The 18,612-nt window shown below is 46.6% G+C and overlaps 1 protein-coding gene across 1 annotated transcript in view; it reads left to right on the top strand.

Annotated features, from left to right (window-relative positions):
* Nucleotides 1-9,829: 9,829 nt before the first annotated feature.
* LOC311141860 (synapsin-2-like) overlaps nucleotides 9,830-18,612 on the top strand; it is a gene marked incomplete at both ends in the record, with an annotated part of 29,181 nt that continues 20,398 nt past the window's right edge. Inside the window, one exon of the mRNA XM_084177357.1 lies at nucleotides 9,830-10,161. Coding sequence (XP_084033483.1) covers nucleotides 9,830-10,161 — 332 coding nt within the window. The remainder of the gene's footprint in view (nucleotides 10,162-18,612) is intronic.

Raw genomic sequence — 18,612 nt, 5'->3', positions numbered from 1 at the left:
GGCTCTCACTCATTCAAATGACTTGGCTCTCTAACACAATTCTAAATAGCCAACATACAAAAACAAAAAAAAGTGTAAACATTTTTTAATGATCATATCGCATAGATTCATTTTCAACATATAATTATCAACATATCCCTAAAAACAGCAAGTTACAATGTTTCCATTTGTTTACACTGTGTGAACGTTCGTTGGTCCTGTCGCCATGACGACATGCTTGACTGGAGCTAACTTTAGCCAACGTTAGCTTCTATGCTAACAGACGCTTATAAATTAATTAAACTATCAAAACGCCATCAATAAATAACAACAATTATATCATTACACTCCGTTTAACTTGGTGTTTCATATCCTATGCTTTATAACTCGCTCACCATGATGATAACGTTTAAAATATTTCGTTTATCTGGCGCTTCTCTATTCAGTTTTCAGTCTTGGCTCTCTCGTTGAACTGACTCACTGACAAGACAGGCTAGCGCGAGAGCTTGAAGCAACCACTAGAGCCAGCGGCTCCCTCTGCGGGCCAAAATAAGCACAACACCCCTTTCTATAAATTATTACCAAATGCTAAAGATTAGGCTACCATGTATTTCACATTCCCCCACATATCAGGTTGGCAACACAGGGAACCCAAACATCAGCAAAAAACGGTACTATTAATAAAGAAAGTATTATGCTCCCGAGTGGCGCAGCGGTCTAAGGCACTGCATCTCAGTGCTTGAGGCGTCACTACAGACTCCCTGGTTCGATTCCAGGCTGTATCACAACCGGCCATGATTGGGAGTCCCATAGGGCCGCGCACAATTGGCCCAGCTTTGGTGTAGGCCATCATTGTAAATAAGAATTTGTTCTTAACTGACTTGCCTAGTTAAATTAAAATCCCTTTTTCACAGCAACTATTTCCCCTTTTCTTTGATTTTACAGACAAACTAGGACCAACAATTGTAGCCTGCCTCTGACTTTATCAGAAACTATAAATAAATTCATCAATATAATACCAACCAACCTATTTTGACCTTGGGGGGGTTATTTGTGTAATGCATTATACTAACATTGTACTATGGTAACGCCCAATTAATAAAGATAATTGTGCGTTACCATGGTAGAATGTATAATACAGGTTAAAACCATGGTATTTTCGTGATCCATAGCTATACCATGGTAAAAATGAGGCGCAGTGGTCTAAGGCACTGCATCGCAGTGCTAACTGTGCCACTAGAGATCCTGGTTCGAATCCAGGCTCTGTCGCAGCCGGCTGCGACCGGGAGACTCATGGGCGGCGCACAATTGGCCCAGCGTCGTCCAGGGGAGGGGAGGGAATGGCCGGCAGGGATGTAGCTCAGTTGATAGAGCATGGCGTTTGCAACGCCAGGGTTGTGGGTTCAATTCCCACGGGGGGCCAGTATAAAAAATTTAAAAAATATGTATTCACTAACTGTAAGTTGCTCTGGATAAGAGCGTCTGCTAAATGACTAAAATGTAAATGTATTATTTAGGTGAATGACAGTACCATCATACTTCAAAGCTAAAACCGTGGTACATTTCCATGATTCAGATCTATACCATGGTATAAATTATGCAATACCATGGTAATATTTAGGTACAATGGCAGTACCATGGTAGTACCATCATACTTCAAGGCTAAAACCATTTCCATGATTCAGACTATACCATGGTATACAGTGGGGAAAAAAAGTATTTAGTCAGCCACCAATTGTGCAAGTTCTCCCACTTAAAAAGATGAGAGAGGCCTGTAATTTTCATCATAGGTACACGTCAACTATGACAGACAAAATGAGAAAATCACAATGTAGGATTTTTAATGAATTTATTTGCAAATTATGGTGGAAAATAAGTATTTGGTCAATAACAAAAGTTTCTCAATACTTTGTTATATACCCTTTGTTGGCTATGACACAGGTCAAACGTTTTCTGTAAGTCTTCACAAGGTTTTCACACACTGTTGCTGGTATTTTGGCCCATTCCTCCATGCAGATCTCCTCTAGAGCAGTGATGTTTTGGGGCTGTCGCTGGGCAACACGGACTTTCAACTCCCTCAAAAGATTTTCTATGGGGTTGAGATCTGGAGACTGGCTAGGCCACTTCAGGACCTTGAAATACTTCTTACGAAGCCACTCCTTCGTTGCCCGGGCGGTGTGTTTGGGATCATTGTCATGCTGAAAGACCCAGCCACGTTTCATCTTCAATGCCCTTGCTGATGGAAGGAGGTTTTCACTCAAAATCTCACGATACATGGCCCCATTCATTCATTCCTTTACACGGATCAGTCGTCCTGGTCCCTTTGCAGAAAAACAGCCCCAAAGCATGATGTTTCCACCCCCATGCTTCACAGTAGGTATGGTGTTCTTTGGATGCAACTAAGCATTCTTTGTCCTCCAAACACGACGAGTTGTGTTTTTACCAAAATGTTCTATTTTGGTTTCATCTGACCATATGACATTCTCCAAATCCTCTTCTGGATCATCCAAATGCACTCTAGCAAACTTCAGACGGGCCTGGACAAATACTGGCTTAAGCAGGGGGACACGTCTGGCACTGCAGGATTTGGGTCCCTGGCGGCGTAGTGTGTTACTTATGGTAGGCTTTGTTACTTTGGTCCGAGCTCTCTGCATGTCATTCACTAGGTCCCCCCGTGTGGTTCTGGGATTTTTGCTCACCGTTCTTGTGATCATTTTGACCCCACGGGGTGAGATCTTGCGTGGAGCCCCAGATCGAGGGAGATTATCAGTGGTCTTGTATGTCTTCCATTTCCTAATAATTGCTCCCACAGTTGATTTCTTCAAACCAAGCTGCTTACCTATTGCAGATTCAGTCTTCCCAGCCTGGTGCAGGTCTACAATTTTGTTTCTGGTGTCCTTTGACAGCTATTTGGTCTTGGCCATAGTGGAGTTTGGAGTGTGACTGTTTGAGGTTGTGGACAGGTGTCTTTTATACTGATAACAAGTTCAAACAGGTGCCATTAATACAGGTAACTAGTGGAGGACAGATGAGCCTCTTAAAGAAGAAGTTACAGGTCTGTGAGAGCCAGAATTCTTGCTTGTTTGTAGGTGACCAAATACTTATTTTCCACCATAATTTGCAAATAAATTCATAAAAAATCCTACAATGTGATTTTCTGGATTTTTTTTCTCTCAATTTGTCTGTCATAGTTGACGTGAACCTATGATTAAAATTACAGGCCTCTCTCATCTTTTTAAGTGGGAGAACTTGCACAATTGGTGGCTGACTAAATACTTTTTTCCCCCACTGTAAGTGAAAGTACCATAGTAGTACAATGGTACATTTTTGTAAGGGATGCTAGAAACGTATTTCCACCAACGTTATAATGAAAATGTGCCTCTTCGTCCCAAAACACACGTTTTCTGTAGATTTGTGGGAGGAGTGCTTATGACGTTGCCCACTGTATGCGCTTTCGATAGCAGAAGTCGCATGTAAGTGTCAAGTTTAGATACGACTTATGAGTGTTCTGGATGAGTAGGCTAAAAGCCAATTTATGCTTGAACTGTAAATGTGTTCGGAACCGTCATTTGTATGGTGTGACGCAATTGCGGAGCCTCCAGAGCAGGGGTGTCAAACGTCCGGCCCGCGGGCCGGATCAGGCCCGCAAACGGGTTTAATCCGGCCCGCGAGATGATTTTGTAAAGTATAAAAATGCGCTGCAATTTTTCAATAAAATAAACTGCTGTTCCAATTGCGTCCACTTGATGGCGCAATAGCAATTGTGTTAAGCAAGCAAACTGTTTATACCGGGGCAGAGCAAGTAGGTCAAGTCTGTGTTTACTCACAGCCGAGACATCAGTGACGCTGCAGTGAAAGCTAGCTACCTCATTGCTAATGAAATCGCAGTGGCTTCAAAACCATTTAGTGAGGGTGAATTTGTAAAAACATGCATGATGAAGGCAGCGGAGATTGTGTGCCCTGAAAAGCGTCAGGCTTTTGTAAATATCAGCCTGACAAGAAACACAGTTGCAGACAGGATTTCCGATCTTTCAGTGGATTTGGACAGCCAGTTGAAGCAAAAAGTAAAGTCATTTATTGCGTTTTCGGTTGCAAATGATGAAAGCACGGACATTACAGATGTTGCACAACTGGCCATTTTCATCCGCGGAGTTGATGACACATTGACCGTCACCGAGGAGTTCGTGGAGTTGGTGCCGATGACAGATACAACGACAGCAGCTGATATTTTTACCGCACTCGTCGGCGCGCTGGACAAGGTCGGAGTGGACTGGTCCCGCGCTGTCAGCCTGGCTACAGATGGTGCGCCCTCAATGATCGGGAAAAAAGCAGGCGTTGTGACAAAGTTCAGAGAGAAAGTGCAATCTGCAAATGGAGGACGTGATTTTTTTACTTTTCACTGTATTTTGCACCAGGAGGCTTTGTGTTGCAAGTCATTAAAGATGGATAACGTCATGAAGGTGGTCATCCAAACTGTTAATTTCATCCGATCCAGAAGCCTGAATCACCGTCAGTTTGACAGCCTTCTCAGAGAGAAAGACCACATCTATGGCCTGCCATACCACACTGAGGTAAGATGGTTAAGCCGAGGTGCTGAGGCGTTTCTTTGATTTACGAGAAGAAATGGAACAGTTCATGGAAGAAAAGGGCAAACCAGTGTTAGAATTCCATTCCGCAGAATGGATGCAGGACCTTGCATTTATGGTGGATGTTACAGAGCACCTGAATAACTTGAACAAACAGCTGCAAGGGCGCAACAAAGTTGTCACGCAGTATTATGACAGCATACGTTCATTCAAGTTGAAGCTGTCATTGTGGGAGACGCAACTTGCCGGTGGTGATGCAGCTCACTTCCCCTGTCTGAAAAATGTGTGCGCGACCCAACATGTGGCAGACATGAAGCGGTTCAAAGATAAAATAACGGGACTGTTACGGGAGTTTGAGCAACGCTTACAGATTTTTGGTGAACTGGAGAAAGACTTCAACGTTTTTTGCTCGCCATTCACCGTGAATCCCTCTGATCTGCCCGTCAGCATCCAACTTGAAATAATAGACTTGCAGTGTGACTCGGATTTGAAGGGCAAATTTGCCGCAGCTGGCTTGGACACATTTAATCAGAATCTCTTGCCAGGTTACCCCAACTTGACAGCCCTCGCTGCAAAACTGTTGTGCATGTTTGGAACCACATATCTTTGTGAGCAAGTTTTCTCTGTAATGAGCATAAATAAAACAAAGCTGCGCTCAAGGCTCACGACAAGCACTTGAATCACATCCTGAAGTTGGCTACCACTCAGGATGTGACGCCTGATATTGATGCGCTGGTGAAAGCTAAAAGATGCCAGGTATCAGGAGTCAAATAAACTATGCAACCCCACTTAAAGTGCTACATGAGACACCCTGATATACTTCTGTGAATCACTGAGGCATTGTGTGTTTGTGTGTTCTTTGTCCTCAGAACTTTCAAATAACTTGAGGTGTTTTATGATTAATAGTGATGTTTGTCACGATTTAACTGGATATGAACCCAAATGCAGACAACTACACCGAGCCAGAGAAGGTTTAACAGGTTTATTTACAAAGTTCAATTGTCCAGGTTTCCAAAAATAGGGGAAGAGCAAGTCCAGGTCTACAGGGAGGGTAACAGATCCAGGTTCTGAGCAGGAGTGGTACCGTAACGTCCTAGTGTCCGTGGTGAGTCCAAAAGGGAGGTCCAGTAGTGGAAAGCAGGATGGTGGTGGCAGGAGTGAAGCGGAGGCAGGAGTCAGGTTCCAATAATCTGTGGCACAGGAGAAAAGTAAATAGAACAGGCCAAAAACACAAAGAGCGAAAACAAGCAGGTTGAGTCAGCAGCGAGACTAACATGGTCGTCTTGACTATGATCTGACGATGAGTGGCAAGTTTGACCGGGTCTTTAAGGCTGAGGTGATTATGGTGAATGAGCTGCAGCTGGAACCCTGACTCCCGCACACCAGACTTCACTCCTGCAATCAAGAACAGACAGAGGGGAGGGGGAGAGCAGAGAGAGAGCTACCTAGCAGCAGTAGGCCTAACAATGTTGTGCTTTTGGACACACTGTCCTCAGGCTCCAGCTTTATGTTTATATGTTTTTATGTTGATGTGCTATTGTTTTTAATTGATTTTATTTTATTTGTATATTTAACCTATTCTTGACTCTGTGGTTCTTGCACTTGTTTGGGGAACAGGATTTCATTCTTTTTATCTACATTTCTGCCTGAGAAATGACCCCCTGATATAGTTCTGTGATCTGTGAAACAGTTCTGTTAATCACTGAGGCATTGTGTGTTTGTGTTCTTTTTCTTTAGAATTTTCAAATAAACTTGACGTGTTTTATGATTAATAGTGATGTTGTGCTTGTACTATTTTGGACACACTGTCCTCAGGCTCCAGGTTTATGTTGTATGTTGATCGTATTAAAACAAAGAAAACAATCTGAAGTTGTTGTTTTTAAGTTATATATACCATGATTTTTCCGGTCCGGCCCACTTGGGAATAGATTTTCCTCCATGTGGCCCCTGAGCTAAAATGAGTTTGACACCCCTGCTCCAGAGGCATGCAAAGGCCAAATTGAACTCTGTACGGAATGGCGTGCGCCAGCGGTCCAGTATAAACACAAACTCTTTGACAACTTCTTTGACAACTTCCTTCACAAAAGCTCTGCTTTGCTCCACTAGGCGCAAGAAGTATGAAAGTCCTGACATCTGCAGAGGCTGCATCGCAATAAGTGCTGTAATTGAAAGTAACAACAACAGGGATATGAGTGCTTTGCTGGACCTGTATTTCTATAACATGAATCCACCATGAAGAAGTTCAACCGGTGAACTCAGTATAATGGAATCAGTGAGGGTGCTGTACAGGGTTCTTAGCTGGCAATAATTTAACTCAGAGCAACCTGGTCTCAGAGCATTTCGTAATATTATCTATGTAAATCCGAGACACCCCATTTAGTATGATATGTTACGTTTTGTATGGTATGTATTAATTTGTGAATGTCCATCACCCATTTCCTAAAATATTTAACAAATTACAAGTCATCCCCACAGTGACTGTACGTACATACCCCAACCAGAAGCCATGGATTACAGGCAACATCCGCTCTGATCTAAAGGGTAGAGCTGCCACTAATCCGGACGCTTATAAGAAATCCCGCTATGCCCTCAGACGAACCATCAAACAGGCAAAGCGCCAATACAGGACTAAGATTGAATCATACTACACCGGCTCCGATGCTCGTCGGATGTGTCAGGGCTTGCAAACTATTACAGACTACAAAGGGAAGTAAAGCCGCAAGCTGCCCAGTGACACAAGCCTACCGGACAAGCTAAATTACTTCTATGCTCGCTTCGAGGCAAGCAACACTGAAGCATGCATGAGAGCATCAGCTGTTCGGGACGACTGTGTGATCACGCTCTCCGTAGCTGATGTGAGCAAGACCTTTAAACAGGTCAGCATTCACAAGGCCGCAGGGCCAGACGGATTACCAGGACGTGTACTCCGAGCATGCGCTGACCAACTGGCAAGTGTCTTCACTGACATTTTCAACCTGTCCCTGGCTGAGTCTGTAATACCAATACCATGTTTCAAGCAGACCACCATAGTCCTTGTGCCCAAGAACACTAAGGTAACCTGCCTAAATGACCACCGACCCGTAGCACTCACGTCTGCAGCCATGAAGTGCTTTGAAAGGCTGGTCATGGCTCACATCAACACCATTATCCCAGAAACCCTAGACCCACTCTAATTTGCGTACCACCCCAACAGATCAACAGATGATGCAATCTCTATTGCACTCCACACTGCCCTTTCCCACCTGGACAAAAGGAACACCTACGTGAGAATGCTATTCATTGACTACAGCTCAGTGTTCAACACCATAGTGCCCTCAAAGCTCATCACTAAGCTAAGGACCCTGGGACTAAACACCTCCCTCTGCAACTGGATCCTGGACTTCCTGATGGGCCGCCCCCAGGTGGTAAGGGTAGGTAACAACACATCTGCCACGCTGATCCTCAACACTGGGACCCCTCAGGGGTGCGTGCTCAGTCCCCTCCTGTACTCCCTGTTCACCCATGACTGCATGGCCAAGAACGACTCCAACACCATCATTAAGTTTGCTGACGACACAACAGTGGTAGGCCTGTTCACCGACAACGATGAGACAGCCTATAGGGAGGAGGTCAGAGACCTGGCCGTGTGGTGCCAGGATAACAACCTCTCCCTCAATGTGATCAAGACAAAAGAGATGATTGTGGACTACAGGAAAAGGAGGACCGAGCACGCCCCCATTCTTATCGACTGGGCTGTAGTGGAGCAGGTTGTGAGCTTCAAGTTCCTTGGTGTCCACATCACCAACAAATTATCATGGTCTAAACACACCAAGACAGTTGTGAAGAGGGCACGACAAAGCCTATTCCCCCACAGGAGACTGAAAATATTTAGCATGGGTCCTCAGATCCTCAAAAGGTTCTACAGCTGCACCATCGAGAGCATCCTGACTGGTTGCATCACCGCTTGGTATGGCAACTGCTCGGCCTCCGACCGCAAGGCACTACAGAGGGTAGTGTGTACAGCCCAGTACATCACTGGGGCCAAGCTTCCTGCCATCCAGGACCTCTATACCAGGCGGTCAGAGGAAGGCCCTAAAAATTGTCAAAGACTCCAGCCACCCTAGTCATAGACTGTTCTCTCTGCTACCGCATGGCAAGGAGTACCGGAGCACCAAGTCTAGGTCCAAAAGGCTTCTTAACAGCTTTTACCCCCAAGCCATAAGACTCCTGAACAGCTAATCAAATGGCTACCTGGACTATTTGCATTGCTACTCTCTGTTTATTATCTATGCATAGTCACTTTACCTCTACCTACATGTACATATTACCTTTATTACCTCGACTAACCTGTGCCCCCGCACATTAACTCTGTACCGGTACCCCCTGTATATAGCCTCCCAACTGTTATTTTATTTTTGCTCTTTTCTTTTTTTTCTTTTTGATTTATTACTTCAGTTTATTTTAGTAAATACTTTCTTAACACTTACTAACTGCATTGTTGGTTAAGGGCTTGTAAGTTAGCATTTCACTGTTATATTCTGCGCATGTGACAAATACAATTTGATTTGATTATATGTTATGAATTTGCAAACTTACAATATGTTACGAATTCGCAAAACGTACAATATGTTACGTATGACAGGAGAGAAACGCCCCTCAATCGTCTCTCCTCAGCACCACCCTTCATCCAACCTGCCCCGCTCCTCTCAAAGGAATGCAGCGGAGGGACGCAGGATAGACGGGAAAACTGCGCCGAACCTCGAAGGATGTATTGTGTATGGGTGATGCAATAAGACAAATTCTGGACACCTAATTGTAAATCACGGAACCTCCGTTCCCTAGAACAGAGACCGAAGCACGGCCTGTCTGGTCAGAGGACGTGGACGCCAGACTCATATGTTATCTATTTCACGCACCACTCACTAATGTTTTGATGGATGCGGCTCGAATTTGGACAATTGGTTGAGGGAGGCGAAGCTTAGATATTCGTGTTGACTGTGTTTTCTCACCGTGACTGTCTTCGAGTCAACTGAAGAGGTCTAAACCTTGAAGGGGATACAGGCCAATCCATCTATAGAATTGGAAAATTAAATAATTTTATGGACATACCTATTTTGACGACCTCACTAGTTTTTTTATTCTGCGACTCAGGGTTTATACATTTCCCACTGATCCTTCTATTCAAATGGCAAAATAGTGTTACAGGCTATTGGTAGGCTAATTTATCAATTTGCATCAGAGGGGAAGATTCGCCATACACCTTTTCGTAGCCTAAAATTTTCAACATGAATTACCTGCGTCGTCGTCTGTCGGACAGCAATTTTATGTCCAATTTGCCGAATGGGTACATGACTGATCTACAACGCTTTGACCCACCACAGCAAGACCCTGCAGTAGTGTCGCCTGGACCATCGGAGAGGCGTCTGTCTACCAGCCAGCAGTCGGAGGGCACTGGCAGCGGAGCCGGAGCCGGAGCTGGCTTTTTATCCTCCTTTACTAAAGCTGTCAAACAAACTACTGCTGCTGTAGCTGAGAAAGTCACCGAGGTAGCAGACAAAGCAGGCGTCGCCTCTGGTGCCAAGATACTCCTGGTTATTGATGACCAACAGACAGACTGGTAAGGAGAGTGCTGTGTAAGGTTATACATTATGGCCCCTGTCTAGACTCAAATGTGTGCCAGTATGCTACCAAGAAACATAACGTCATTAGGATATAATTCATCTTTACTATGGTCATAACACACATGTATCCTCACAAGAATAGTACAACAAGGACAATTCTGACAAGTGGGGACATTTCACCAGGCCTCCCGCCTACTACAGTGTACACTGAGTGTACAAAACATTAGGAACACCTTCCTAATATTGAGTTGCAACCCCTTTTGCCCTCAGAACAGTCTCAATTCGTCGAGGGATGGTCTCTACAAGGTGTCGAAAGCATTCCACAGGGATGCTGGCCCATGTTGACTCCAATGCTTCCCACAGTTCTGTCAAGTTGGCTGGATGTCCTTTGGGTGGTGGACCATTCTTGATACACACGGGAAACTGTTGAGCGTGAAAAACCCAGCAGCGTTGCACTTCTTGACACACTCAAACCAGTGCGCCTGGCACCTACTACCATACCAGGTTCAAAGGCACTTAAATATTTTGTCTTGCCCATTCACCCTCTGAATGGCACACACACAATCCATGTCTCAACTGTCTCTAGGCTTAAAAATCCTTCTTTAACCTGTCTTCCCCTTCATCTACACTGATTGAAGTGGACTTAACGAGAGACATCAATAAGGGATCATAGCTTTCACCAGGATTCACCTGGTCAGTCTATGTCATGGAAAGAGCAGGTGATCCTAATGTTTTGTACACTCAGTGTATATGTAAAATACATATGTTATCCACAGTTATTATCATACCTACATAGGCCACCAAAATAATGAAGATGTCTTGGACAACGCAAATGGTGCAATTGCACTTTTGCACCACCAGCACATTCCAGATAGCCTCACGTGTGCCAGGCATGGTAAACTAGACTAGGCTACATATGCAAATGGTTCTGTCAGGCCAAATAAGGATGCATGCAGAATGTAATGTTTTTTGGTATGCTTAATATCAGCCCATATGAGAGCCCCAAATGATTCAGTTTTTACCTTAAGCCAAATGTGTAAGATACCGTGATGATTTATTGGTCCATGATAGTTCATGTTCCTTTCCAGTGTGTTAAACTGGGTCTGTTTTATTTGATAATACATGTATACCTACAGTGACTTCAGAAAGTATTCATACCCCTTGAACTATTCCACATTTTGTTGTGCTATAACCTGAATTCAAAATCAATTAAATAGATTTTTTTTCACTCACCCATCTACACACAATATCCCATAATGACAAAGTGAAAACATGTTTTTAGACTTTTTTGCTAATTTATTGAATATGAAATACAGAAATATCTCATTTACATAAGTATTCACACCCCTGACTGAATACATGTTATAATCACCTTTGGCAGCGATTACAGCTGTCAGTCTTTCTGGGTAAGTCTCTTAAGAGCTTTGCACACCTGGATTGTACAATATTTGCTCATTATTCTTAAAGAAATTCTTCAAACTCTGTCAAGTTGGTTGCTGATCATTGCTAGACAGCCATTTTCAAGTCTTGCCATTGATTTTCAAGCCGATTTAAGTCAAAACTATAACGACCCACTCCGGAACATTAAATTATATCTTGGTAAGCAACTCCATTGTATATTTCGGCTTGGGTTTTAGGTTATTGTCCTGCTGAAATGTGAATTTATCTCCCAGTGTCTGTTGGAAAGCAGACTGAACCAGGTTTTACTCTAGGATGTTGCCTGTGCTTAGCTCTATTTAGTTTATTTTTATCCTAAAAACTCCCTAGTCCTATCATGATGCAGCCACCATCATGCTTGAAAATATGAAGAGTGGTACTCAGTGATGTGTTGTGTTGTCACGACTTCCGCCGAAGTTGGTGCCTCTCCTTGTGCAGGCGGCTATCGGCGGTCGTCGTCACCGGCTTTCTAGCTGCCACCGATCTACGTTTTTGTTTTCCATTAGTTTTGTCTGTATTGTACACACCCGGTTCCCATCACGTTCATTTGTTTCCCTATTTAACCCTCTGGTTCCCTCATGGTGTTGTGCGTGATTGTTCTTTGTTTGGTGTTTATACTGCTGTGAGCTGATGTATTTCCCTGCGTGGAAATTAGATTTGTTGTTTTTTCGAGTAAAGTTCGTCTATTACTCAGTTCTGTGTCCTGCGCCTGACTCCGTCCTACCACTGCACACTGACACCTGACAGAATCACGCACCACATATGGAGTCAGCAGGTGCACCCAGTCCTCCGTTACCGGTGGAGGAGCGCGTCCAGCAGCACGCGACGATGCTCCACAATCTGGGCACAGCCATGGATCGCGTGCTGCACACCATGGAGCGATGGGAGAGAGAGGGTTTTCCCACAACCCCATCAACTTCACCTCAACCCACACCGCTGTCCACCCCTCCGTCACCTGGACCCAGTGGGATTCGGCTCTCGCTTCCGAAAGCCTATGATGGGACGGCTGCCGGGTGCCAGGGGTTCCTGCTCCAGGTGGAGCTCTACCTGGCGACGGTCCACCCGGCTCCCTCGGGTTACGAGAGAGTGTCCGCCCTCATCTCCTGTTTGTCAGGGAAAGCGCTGGAGTGGGCCAATGCCGAATGGGGAGGGATAGACACTACGTTGGTCCGCTACAAGGATTTCACCCGCCGCTTCCGGGCGGTCTTTGATCATCCGCCTGAGGGGAGAGCGGCGGGGGAACGCTTGTTCCATCTCAGACAGGGGAAGAGGAGCGCACAGGACTTCGCTCTGGACTTCAGGACCCTGGCTGCCAGCGCGGGATGGAATGTGAGGGCCCTGATTGACCATTACCGGTGTAGTCTACGGGAGGACGTTCGTCGGGAGCTGGCCTGCAGGGACACCACCCTTACACTCGACCAGCTGGTGGATTTATCCATCCGGCTGGATAACCTGTTGGCCACCCGCGGACGTCCGGATCAGGGTCCGTCCATTCCATCCCCCAGCACCTCCGACCCTACCCCTATGGAGCTCGGAGGTGCTGCTCTAAGGGTGACCGGAGGGGGGGCCGTTTCCTGCACCAAGTGTGGCCGCAGAGGGCACACTGCTGGTCGGTGCTGGGGAGGTTCCCCAGGGAGTCGAGGCAGCAGGCAGGGCACTGGTGGATCATCCCAGGTGAGTAGGCACCCGACTCACCCAGAGCTCCCTGTTGCGCACATGTATGTCTGTATAAAGTTTCCTGAGTTTTCTCCGCATTCCCAGCATAAGGTGCTAATAGATTCAGGTGTAGCTGGGAACTTTATTGACCGTGCATTTGCATTTAGATTAGGGATCCCTATTGTTCCTGTTGATGTGCCCTTTCCTGTACATGCCTTAGATAGTCGTCCTTTAGGATCGGGCCTGATTAGGGAGGTCACAGCTCCACTATGTATGATAACGCAGGAGGGTCATGAGGAGAGTATTAGTCCCTTCCTGATTGATTCTCCTGCGTTTCCTGTGGTGTTGGGGATTCCCTGGTTGGCCCATCATGACCACACTATTTCGTGACAACAGAGGGCTCTGAAGGGATGATTGCTCCATCAGTCTTCCAATCCTTTGTAGACTCAAATGTAATTCAGGGACCTGCACGGGCAGGGTGTAGTGGTGTATATAGATGACATTCTCATATACTCCGCTACATGCGCCGAGCATGTGTCCCTGGTGCGCAAGGTGCTTGGTCGACTGTTGGAGCATGACCTGTACGTCAAGGCTGAGAAATGTCTGTTCTTCCAACAGTCCGTCTCCTTCCTAGGGTACCGCCTGTCTGCGTCAGGGGTGGAGATGGAGAATGACCGCATTTCAGCCGTGCGTAATTGGCCGACTCCAACCACGGTAAAGGAAGTGCAGCGGTTCTTAGGGTTTTTCAACTACTACCGGAGGTTTATCCGGGGCTTTGGTCAGGTAGCGGCTCCCATTACCTCCTTGCTGAAGGGGGGACCGGTGCGACTGCAGCGGTCAGCTGGGGCGGACAGGGCTTTTGGTCACCTGAAGGCTCTGTTTACCTCGGCTCCCGTGCTGGCTCATCCGGATTCCTCCTTAGCATTCATAGTAGAGGTGGACGCGTCCGAGGCTGGGATAGGAGCTATGCTGTCTCAGCGCTCGGGTACGCCACCAAAGCTCCGACCCAAAGCTCCTTTCTTTTCGAAGAAGCTCAGCCCGGCGGAGCGAAACTGATGTGGGGGACCAGGAGCTGTTAGCTGTTGTCAAGGCTCTGAAGGCGTGAAGACATTGGCTTGAGGGGGCTAAACACCCTTTCCTCATTTGGACTGACCACCGCAATCTGGAGTACATCCGGGCGGAGAGGAGACTGAACCCTCGCCAGGCACCCTATCCTACAGACCAGGTTCCCAGAACGCTAAGGCAGACGCTCTGTCCCGGATGTATAACTCAGAGGAGCGGTCCACGGATCCCACTCCCATACTTCCGGCTTCTTGCCTGGTGGCACCGGTAGTATGGGAGGTTGACGCGGACATCAAGCGGGCGTTACGTACGGAGCCCACTCCCACCCAGTGTCTGGTTGGGCGTCTGTACGTTCCGTTTGATGTCCGCGATCGATTGTAATTTCCCACCTGCCCAGAGGGAAATTACAACCCCTACCGTTCCACAACGGCCGTGGTCACACCTATCGGTGGACTTCGTGACGGATCTTCCTCCGTCACAAGGTAACACCACGATCCTGGTCATTGTGGATCGGTTTTCTAAGTCCTGCCGTCTCCTTCCTTTGCCCGGTCTCCCTACGGCCCTACAGACTGCGGAGGCTCTGTTTACCTACGTCTTCCGGCACTACGGGGTGCCTGAGGATATAGTGTCTGATCGGGGTCCCCTCTCAGGTTTTCACCCCGAGAGTAATGGGCAGGTGGAGAGAGTTAACCAGGATGTGGGTAGGTTTCTGCGGTCCTATTGCCAGGACCGGCCGGGGGAGTGGGCGGCGTTCATCCACTGGGCAGAGATGGCCCAAAACTCCCTCTGCCACTCCTCCACTAACATGTCTCCATTTCAGTGTGTACTAGGGTATCAGCCGGTCCTGGCACCGTGGCATCAGAGCCAGATTGAGGCACCTGTGGTGGATGAATGGTTTCGGCGCTCGGAGGAGACCTGGGACGCTGCCCATGTGCGCCTGCAACGGGCCATCAGGCGACAGAAGGCGAGCGCCGACCGCCACCGCAGTGAGGACCGGGTCTGGCTCTCGACCCAAAACCTGCCCCTTTGCCTGCCCTGCCGGAAGCTGGGTCCGCGGTTTGTGGGGCCATTTAAAGTCCTGAGGAGACTGAACGAGGTTTGTTATAGGTTACAGCTCCCCCCTGATTACTGTATTAACCCCTCGTTCCATGTGTCTCTCCTCAGGCCGGTGGTGGCTGGTCCGCTCCAGCAGTCTGAGGTACGGGAGGTTCCTCCGCCCCCGCTGGACATCGAGGGGGCCCCGGCGTATACTGTGCGAGCCATCATGGACTCAAGGCGTCGGGCGAGGGGCCTTCAGTACCTCGCGGAGTGGGAGGGGTACGGTCCGGAGGAGAGATGCTGGGTGCCGGTGGCGGACATCCTGGACCCTTCCTTACTACAGGAATTTCACCTTCTCCACCCGGATCGTCCTGCGCCTCGTCCTCCGGGTCGTCCCCAAGGTCGGTGTCGGCGCGCTGCTGGAGCCGCGCGTCAAGGGGGGTTACTGTCACGACTTCTGCCGAAGTTGGTGCCTCTCCTTGTGCGGGCGGCTATCGGCGGTCGTCGTCACCGGCTTTCTAGCTGCCACCGATCTACGTTTCTGTTTTCCATTAGTTTTGTCTGTATTGTACACACCTGGTTCCCATCACGTTAATTTGTTTCCCTATTTAACCCTCTGGTTCCCTCATGGTGTTGGGCGTGATTGTTCTTTGTTTGGTGTTTATACTGCTGTGAGCTGATGTATTTCCCTGCGTGGAAATTAGATTTGTTGTTTTTAGAGTAAAGTTTGTCTATTACTCAGTTCAGTGTCCTGCGCCTGACTGCGTCCTACCGCTGCACACTGACACCTGACATGTGTTGGATTTGCCCCAAACATAACACTTTGTATTCAGAACATAAAGTTAATATCTTTGACACATTTTTTGCTGTTTTACTTTAGTGCCTTATTGCAAACAGGATGCATGTTTTCGAATATTTGTATTCTGTACATGCTTACTTCTTTTCACTCTGCCATTTAGGTTAGTATTGTGGAGTAACTACAATGTAGTTGATCCATCCTCAGTTTTCTCCTATCACAGCCATTAAACTCTGTAACTGTTTTAAAGTCGCCATTGGCCTCATGTTGACATCCCTGAGTGGTTTCCTTCCTCTCCGGAAATTGAGTTAGGAAGGACACCTGTATCTTTGTAGTGACTGGGTGCATTGATACACCATCCAAAGAGTAATTAATATCTTCACCATGCACAAAGGGATATTCAATATCTGTTTTTTTACACATCTACCAATATGTGCCCTTCTTTGCAAGGCATTGGAAAACCTCCTTGGTCTTTGTGGTGGAATCGGTGTTTGAAATTCACTGCTCAACTGAGGGACCTTACACATACAGTGCTTTTGGAAAGTATTCAGACCCCTTGACCTTTTTTTTTTTAGATCTTTCCCAATAAAAAATATAATAAAAATGGAAATATGACATTTACATAAGTATTCAGACCCTTTACTCAGTACTTCTCAGATAGAGTTCAATGTGTCAAATCGGAGGGCCTGTTGTCTGGACCTATGGCAGTCTCTATGGGGGTGCCACAGGGTTCAATTCTTGGGCCGACTCTTTTCTCCGTGTATATCAATGATGTCGCTCTTGCTGCTGGTGACTCTCAGATCCACCTCTACGCAGACGACACCATTTTGTATACATCTGGCCCTTCATTGGACACTGTGTTAACAAACCTCCAAACGAGCTTCAATGCCATACAACACTCCTTCAGTAGCCTCCAACTGCTCTTAAACACTAGTAAAACTAAATGCATGCTCTTCAATCGAACGCAGCTGGCACCCGCCCACCCGACTAGAATCACTACTCTCTACGGGTCTGACCTAGAGTATGTGGACAACTACAAATACCTAGGTGTCTGGTTAGACTGTAAACTCTCCTTCCAGACTCACATTAAGAATCTCCAATCCAAAGTTAAATCTAGAATCGGTTTCCTATTTCGCAACAAAGCCTCCTTCACTCATGCTGCCAAACATGCCCTCGTAAAACTGACTATCCTACCGATCCTTGACTTCGGCGATGTCATTTACAAAATAGCCTCCAACACTCTACTCAGCAAATTGGATGTAGTCTATCACAGTGCCATCCGTTTTGTCTCCAAAGCCCCATATACTACCCACCACTGTGACCTGTACGCTCTTGTTGGCTGGTCCTCACTACATATTCGTCGCCAAACCCACTGGCTCCAGGCCATCTATAAATCACTGCTAGGCAAATCCCCGCCTTATCTTAGCTCATTGGTCACCATAGCAACACCCACCCGTAGTATGCGCTCCAGCAGGTATATCTCACTGGTCATCCCCAAAGCCAACACCTCCTTTGGCCGCCATTCCTTCCAGTTCTCTGCTGCCAATGACTGGAACAAATTGCAAAAATCTCTGAAGCTGGAGACACTTATCTCCCTCACTAACTTTAAGCATCAGTTGTCAGAGCACCTTACCGATCACTGCACCTGTACACAGCCCATCTGAAATTAGCCCGCCCATCTACCTCATCCCTATATTGTTATTTATTTTGCTCATTTGCACCCCAGTATCTCTACTTGCACATCATCTCTTGCACATCTATCATTCCAGTGTTAATACCAATTGTAATTATTTTGCACTATAGCCTATTTATTGACTTACCTCCATAACTTGCTACATTTGCACACACTGTATATATATTTTCTGTTGTATTTTTGACTTTATGTTTTGTTTTACCCCATATGTAACTCTGTGTTGTTGTTTTTATCGCACTGCTTTGCTTTATCTTGGCCAGGTCGCAGTTGTAAATGAGAACTTGTTCTCAACTGGCTTACCTGGTTAAATAAAGGTGAAAAAAAAAAAAAAAAACTTTGTTGAAGCACCTTTGGCAGCGATTACAGCCTTGAGTCTTCTTGGGTATGACGCTACAAGCTTGGCACACCTGTATTTGGGGAGTTTCTCCCATTCTTCTCTGCAGATCCTCTCACTCTCTGTCAGGTTGGATGGGGAGCGTTGCTGCACAGCTATTTTCAGGTCTCTCCAGAGAGGTTAGATCGGGTTCAAGTACGGGCTCTGGCTGGGCCACTCAAGAACATTCAGAGCCTGTCCCGAAGCCACTCCTGTGTTGTCTTGGCTGTGTGCTTACGGTCGTTGTCCTGTTGGAAGGTGAACCTTTGCCCCAGTCTGAGGTCCTAAGCACTCTGGAGCAGGTTTTCATCAAGGATCTCTCTGTACTTTGCTCCTTTCATCATTCCCTCAATCCTGACTAGTCTCCCAGTCCCTGCCGCTGAAAAACATCC

This window comes from Coregonus lavaretus (assembly GCF_964263955.1).
Source record: "Coregonus lavaretus genome assembly, chromosome: 14".
NCBI lineage: Eukaryota > Metazoa > Chordata > Actinopteri > Salmoniformes > Salmonidae > Coregonus > Coregonus lavaretus.
Note: the sequence above shows the minus strand (reverse complement) of the source record. Positions and strands in the feature narration are given on the sequence as shown.